This window comes from Lygodium microphyllum, chromosome 3, assembly GCF_053477565.2.
Source record: "Lygodium microphyllum isolate KBCC chromosome 3, Lygodium_microphyllum_v1.1.10, whole genome shotgun sequence".
Lineage (NCBI taxonomy): Eukaryota > Viridiplantae > Streptophyta > Polypodiopsida > Schizaeales > Lygodiaceae > Lygodium > Lygodium microphyllum.
The window spans coordinates 59,965,778-59,972,639 of NC_141137.1; the positions used below are offsets into that span (position 1 = coordinate 59,965,778).

The 6,862-nt window shown below is 45.3% G+C and overlaps 1 protein-coding gene across 1 annotated transcript; it reads right to left on the reverse strand.

The window, feature by feature from the left end:
* Positions 1–476: 476 nt before the first annotated feature.
* Positions 477–4,196, reverse strand: LOC148038396 (putative inactive receptor kinase At2g26730). The gene is made up of 2 exons (XM_087671454.1): positions 2,662–4,196; positions 477–1,336 (listed from the first exon to the last, which is right to left on the reverse strand). Exons 1-2 carry the CDS (start codon positions 3,977–3,979, stop codon positions 639–641), a joined length of 2,016 nt encoding a protein of 671 aa, XP_087527580.1. The 5' UTR covers positions 3,980–4,196; the 3' UTR covers positions 477–638.
* Positions 4,197–6,862: the final 2,666 nt, after the last annotated feature.

Sequence of the window (6,862 nt, forward strand, 5' to 3'; positions counted from 1 at the left end):
GTGTGGCCTTGTTACTTTGACTCACATTTCAACCGCTATAAATTTAGGGCCTTAGGTGTGGTGTGTAAATAAGGAGCCATCTTTTAAAATGCGCCACTATCCCTATATCCAAGCACATGTAAGGATTTTTTTTTTTTTGGGTAATGCATGTATATATTGGATCAAGAAAACATGTGCATCAATATGTAATGGGCATTACCCTAGGGCCTAGACTGAACTACATCTGGCTAAATGCTTGCTAGCTATGTGAAACATGTAAGAGTGCAAAAAAGGAAACTTTATTGAGAATGCGAAAAGGAACAAAGGTGAGTTATGCTCATGGGCGTTGTTTTGGTGACATGAAAGCATCTATGCCTACATATTCAACGCAAGTGAAAGGACGTTACTCAATGCATGTGCTTGCACACACACACACACTCTCTCTCTCTCTCTCTCTCTCTCTCTCTCTCTCTCACAGATATAATGCAATCTCAAAATAGCAATCAAGTGGTATGAATGGCCCGTGGCTTAGAAAGTAATCGAATGTAAGCGGAGGCTACCGCATTTACAATCATGCACTCAGAAATAAATCTTTTTTGTTTTTGCGTTTCTTGATGAATAGCACAAAATAGAGATATGCACAGGCCGAGTCGCGACATTTATGACTTAATCTCTGCAATAGTACTACTACTCACAACATCATCGCCATTCTGTCTTCTAATGGCGTGCATCATGGTAAGGACCTCGGCCATGGTGGCTCTTAGGGCAGGGGAAGGGGAAACACAGGACAGGGCGACCTGCAGGAGATGCACCATCTCTTCCACAGTATTACCGTTAGCATTATTATTACTACCACCATCATGGGTAGCACCATGACTGTTATTAACCATCAGGTCAGGATCAAAGACCTCCACTGTCCACTCCTCTCTAACCACAGACTGCACCCACCTAGGCAGGTCCACCCCTTCCTCCATGCCGGGGCTTGCCGCCGACTGCTGCTGCGCCGACATCGGTGCCCTGCCTGTCAGCAGCTCAAGCAGCAGCACCCCATAGCTGAACACATCCCCCTTCTGTGTGACCCGCTTCGGATCTGTCACTTCTGGTGCCCGGTACCCCATCCAAGCACGTTGCGCGGCTCCGCTGCCCCTACTCCCTGCCGCCAACACGATTATCTGCATCAGGCCATAGTCAGCCACACATGCCTCTGCTGTGTTGCTTGCTAGCAGCACGTTGGAAGCCTTGATGTTGCCATGGACAATGTCTTGGCTGTGTAGATGGGCTAGACCCTTGGCACTGGTTAGGGCGACTTTGAAGCGCGTGTTCCAATCCAAGGGGGGCCTTCCTGCTCCTTTGTTTGCTGCAAAGCCATCAGTCATGTATGTTAAGCCAAAATTTTGGAAGTGGAAATGGAGCTGACACCTGCAGAGGAGGTCACTTCAGTGCCCTACTGGGAGAGAATCTTTATACAGAATACTCTGAAACCACAGTTACATGAATACACACTCAACATTAACTGAGCAAATCTTGTCTTGCTTCCTTAGTAAATGCCTGAGTAGACAAAACTTGCTATCCTTTCTTTTGATTAAGGCTAGGAAATAGCCCTTCGAACTGTGCCTGTGCCATCTCCAATTTTAAAAATCAGGCGCCGAGACATTTCATCTAACCCCTACTATCAGATGCTGTCTCCTGATGCCCATCAGCATCAACATGTGCGATGCAAGAATCTTTTGTATGGTGCATGTGGGCCGTGGGTGAGAGATCACTGAGATTCGAGAATTCAGCCTTGAATGTCTTAAAGAAAGTCGGTGGGAAATCGGAATGACACGCTGGTCAGTGATCGTACACAGATTTTCCCTTTCCGATACTTTACCTGATTATCTAATATCATATTGGGCCATCGGATCAGTATGAACAATGAACATACACGTCCGTGGTCAGAGACATTCACAAAGTCTGGGTCTCTGCCATCTGGTAGACTGTGATGATAAAGCCTTTGAAAAGTGGGTACAACTTACAAGGAAGCCGTTTCTGTATTTAATAGGAAGGGTTCTCTCTGGCAGCTCTGACATTTGTCCATGTCAAGCGACGCTGTAAAGCATAAATTAAGAATTCTTGGCTGACATTTACCGCCATGGAAGTCTACAGTGTATTTACCGCCATGGAAGTAAAAAGTTAAAACAAGGCCCATATCCCCGCATATTTTAAACCTCTTTGTAAAGGGCACAAAAAGGCACATATCAATATAACATTCGTTTGTCAAAGGACTCATAATCTGAAATAAAGTATCCTCTTGGCATCAGATAAGTTCAGATTCCTAAAGATGCCATTCCAAGCATGTAGATTTCACCCAAAGCAGCAACAAGTCTGTCGAAGAAAACTAGTATTGCAGTTGACTTGTTAGCTTGTGCAGACACCAGAATGGGAGGGAGCTCAGAGAATGAAAATGAGTATTTTTCTAAGATGATGCGTGAGCTATCAACATGATGATACCAATAAGATCCGGATTAGTTAACTTAAAACAAGTAATCGATCAGAAAGCAGCCCCGATCGTCATCGCTTACCATGCATGTTGCAATGCAGACAAGCTCCCATATGGCACCTAGCAATGCTGATAACAGAAGAGCTTCTCCTCTGGTATCAATGAAACAGAAGGAATCCAAATCAATAAGCACCACCACTTACCATGAAGCAATGCAGACAAGCTACCATGGGGCTTGTAGTCATACACCAAGAGCTTCTCATCTTTGTCGAAGTAGTAGGCTCGGAGGGGCAGAAGGTTCTGGTGGCGGAGGCGGCCGAGTGACTCAATGTGCTGCCGGTGCTCATCGTGCCTGCTCTCCTCCACATCCAGGAGCCTCTTGACCACTAGGATGGAGCCATCTTCCAGGACAACCTTGTAGCTGGTCCCCAAGATCCCTTTGCCCAGCACCTCTGCAGAGGCCGTCAGCAAGTCCTCCAAATCCAGGATCCTAGCGTGGTCACCGATAACCACCAACTTGTTCTTGCTGTCAACTGACTCTTTGGCTGTCACATAAGAAGATGAGGAGGTGCCTCCTCTCTTGCCCCCCTGAGCCTGAGTTGAATTGGAGATGGGGGTGCTGCGCGAGGCTGCACGATTCGAATCTTCTGTCTTCCTGCTTCTCTTCTTGCACACGACCAAGAAACATATTGCTAGCAAGCTCAAAAGCAATGTGGAAGCCCCCACTGCAATGCCAACAATGGCCCCTGTGCTGAGCTTCTTATGATGATGATGCTGCTCACATGGTGGAAGAGGAAGGCCGCAAAGGCTGTTGCCGGTGAAGTTATCTGGCGAAAACCTCGACAGCGACGCCGGGATCGGGCCGCTGAGCTGATTGTTGCTGACGCTGAAAAGGACGAGCGAGGGGAGGTCCAAGGGCGGGAGGGCGCCGGAGAGGCTGTTGTTCTGGAGGGAGAGTGTCCGGAGGCGGGGGCCGGTGGAGGCGAGCGACGGGGGGATGGAGCCATTGAAGGCGTTGAAGGAGAGATCGAGCTGCAGGAGGAGGGGCCAGGCGGCGAGAGTGAGCGGGAGGGGACCCGAGAGGCGGTTATTCTGCAGGTAGAGCCTCCTGAGGGAAGGGAGGGAGGGCAGGGAGGAGGGGAGGCGGCCGGAGAGCGCATTCGAGTGCAGGCTGAGGGTCTGGAGGGCGTCGAGGGGGGCGAGGGCGGCCACGTAGAGGGTGCCGTACAGGGACTTGCCAGGGAGGCGCAGGGAGGTGACCCTGGGTGATGATGGTCCGGGGGAGCAGAGGACGCCCTCCCAGGAGACGCAGGCGGCAGCGATGGAGGACGCGTTCCAGGAGGTCAGGGACGCGGCAGGGCTGAGCCTGCTCTTGAGGGCCAGCAAGGCGGCCGCGTCTGTGGAGAGGTTGGATGCCGAGGCGAGTCGATGGTGATCGATTAGCGGGAGCAGGCACAGGAGGAGCTGCAGCAGGCATGCACGATGAGAGGAGGCGGCCCAGGCCCTGATCAGCGTTGCCATCCCACCTGTGCTGTAGCAAGGGAATCCATGAACCGAGGAGCCAGCAAGATGAAGATGAAGAGCGGATGACGATGATGGGGAGGACGACGCGCTCGTTATCAATCAATGCATCCTTTGTAAGACTTGCCTCTCGCTCGCTCTCTCTCCACCCCCCCATGGGGCCTTCTCGGGCACCCACCCGTGGGCCGCGCCATTAGAGTACTTGTAGCCAGTAGAGTGCGAGGCAATCAGTGCATCAAAGAGTTGCACAGACGTAGTAGTCATGCGTAATGTATTTTAGGCCAACCGGGTGTGGCCTGGGCCCTCGTGATTTGAGGCTGGTTGCACACCAAATGTCGGAGGCCTAATCCCGGTCGAGAGTGTGGGCACCCACTTTTTGAAACTAGGCGTACACACCGCACAATACTTTTACACACCAAAATGAGATCTTTTGTAAAAAAATAAAAAACAAAAAATATATCATTTTCTGATTGGTTGCAAATGTAAAAAGTGCACCTTAATCCATCATCTTACAGAGCGGACAAGAAAGACTCCCCGTCGTAAAGTAGGCAAGGAGTTCACCCTAGTCCATCATTTTACAAAGTGGGCAAGAAAGGCAAAAACGTGGTGGGGGGGATCCCCTGCCTAAAAGTGGGTGTCACGTGAGAAATGCAGATCGAATAATAAGGGGCCACATGGCCCTTTGGATACATTTTTTTTCGTGCAAACCGTTCGTCCGCCTCAATGTGTAATCAACCTAAGTGTTTTGATTGGTTAAAACTTACAAAGTGGACATTTGCCATTTGGTGCATAACAAACCTGAGTGTGGGTTGAGTTACTTTGGAGTGTGTGAGAACCACCCTACATCTCCCATCCCCTCTAACATCATTCACTACCTATTAATGTTTTTTGAAAAAACAATACAATCAAGAATTATGAATATATTGCATTGTAGTGTGCTCAAATGTCTTTCTCAACCTCCATGGAAAATTCTTGCACATACAAATAATATACTAAGATTTAATAGCCTTATTTATTTGCTTTTGTTTAGAGCTAGCAACCATATACTATTTTACTAAACCTGTATTAACCAAAAGTATTTGGGTATCATGATTAATTTGCCATTTGTGTTGAGATGGGAAAACATGTAACCTTGGATGTTATTATGTTAAAGAGAGATATCTTTTCATGTGAGTCCTAGCCTATCGCACACTTATTTCTTGTTTTCATCTACAACAAGATGAAATTCAATGGCAAGGATAAACTTGCCATGTGTTTCTAATTCGCACTTGAAAGCTCCTAACCTATGTTCAAATTGTTAACATGCACACCTTTTACATTATAGTCCTTCCACTTGGGTTATAGTCCTTCAACCAAGTGGCATGAAGTAAGGGCCGGGGGGGGGGGGGGGGGGGGGGGGGGGGGGGGGGTAGATTGTTACTTGAATACCATGTACATGAGGAAATTTGCATTTTCAATGAATTTTATAAGCATCAAAGTAACAATGATTGAGAACTTCAAGACAAAAAGTCCCATCATTGCACAACTCATTGGCTTTCATAGCTTTAAGAACCCTCCATTGACTCGGTACAACCTAGGTTGCCATTAGCCTTGGAACATGCTATCTACTCTAACACTAAGGTCTTGCTTATGTGCTTAATTATTTGTCGAACAAACTATGTCAAATTGTGAGTCCAAGCACAAAGGCCATCCTAAAAAGAACAGTGTTGATCCTTAGGACGTTTGTAGTCATCATCTATACTATAGCTATAGTATATTATTATTCAAAGAAATACCAAACATGAGTAATATCCTACATAGTTTGTAGTCATCATCTATACTATAGCTATAGTATATTATTATTCAAAGAAATACCAAACATGAGTAATATCCTACATAGCAATCATAGGACAACACCTAAGCTCTCAATATATTGAGGTATTTTAATATTATAGGGACGACCCTATACTATTTCTATCTCAAGGGTAAAATTAAAAATAGCACATTTGTCTCTCTCCCAACTCTCTCCTCTATATCTACAAATATAGGTTCATCAACACATGGCTCTCTCTCTCTCTCTCTCTCTCTCTCTCTCTCTCTCTCTCTCTCTCTCTCTCTCTCTCTCTCTCTCTCAAGCTATCATGCTTTTGTATTCCTTTTGACCCAATGCCAAGAATCCATGAATATAAAATCTTGTCTTTTGCTAATTTTTAAAATCATTTTGTGGACCCATTTTTCTTCTCTCCCTCCCCTCTCTCTCTTATGCATAGGGCCTAGGTTCTCTGTGTGTGTGTGTGTGTGTGTGTGTGTGTGTGTTAGATTAAACTTTTTAATGTAAATGTTTTGTTTAATTAAATTAAGGAGAGAGAGAGTGTGTGTGTGTGCATGTGTGTGTAAAAAAAAAGAGGAGAGGGAGGGGGAATAGAGAGAAAGAGAATTATAGAGAGAGAAAATATAAACGTAAGAGAGAGGAAAAGAAAAAAGGAAAAGAGAGTAGAGAGAGGGAGAGACAGAGAGAAGAAAATGAGAGAGAGAAAATAAGAAGAAGAAGAGAAAGAATTTGAATATAGTGAGAGAATTATAGAAAGAGGAAAGATAAAATGTAAAAGAAAGAAAGAGAATTATAGACAGAGAAAATATAAAATTTGAGAGAGAGAGAGAGAAGAAGAAGAAAAGAAAAGAGGAAAAGAGAGGAGAGAGGGGGGAAGAGAGACAGAGAGAAGAAAATGAGAGAGAGAAAATAAGAAGAATTATAAAGAAAGAATTTGAACATAGAGAGAGAATTATAGAGAAAGAAAAGATAAAATTTAAAAGAAAGAGAAAACAAAAAAGAGAAACTTTCTTTTTAATTAAAATAAGGATATATGTATATATATACACACACACAAAGAGCAAAATAGAAAG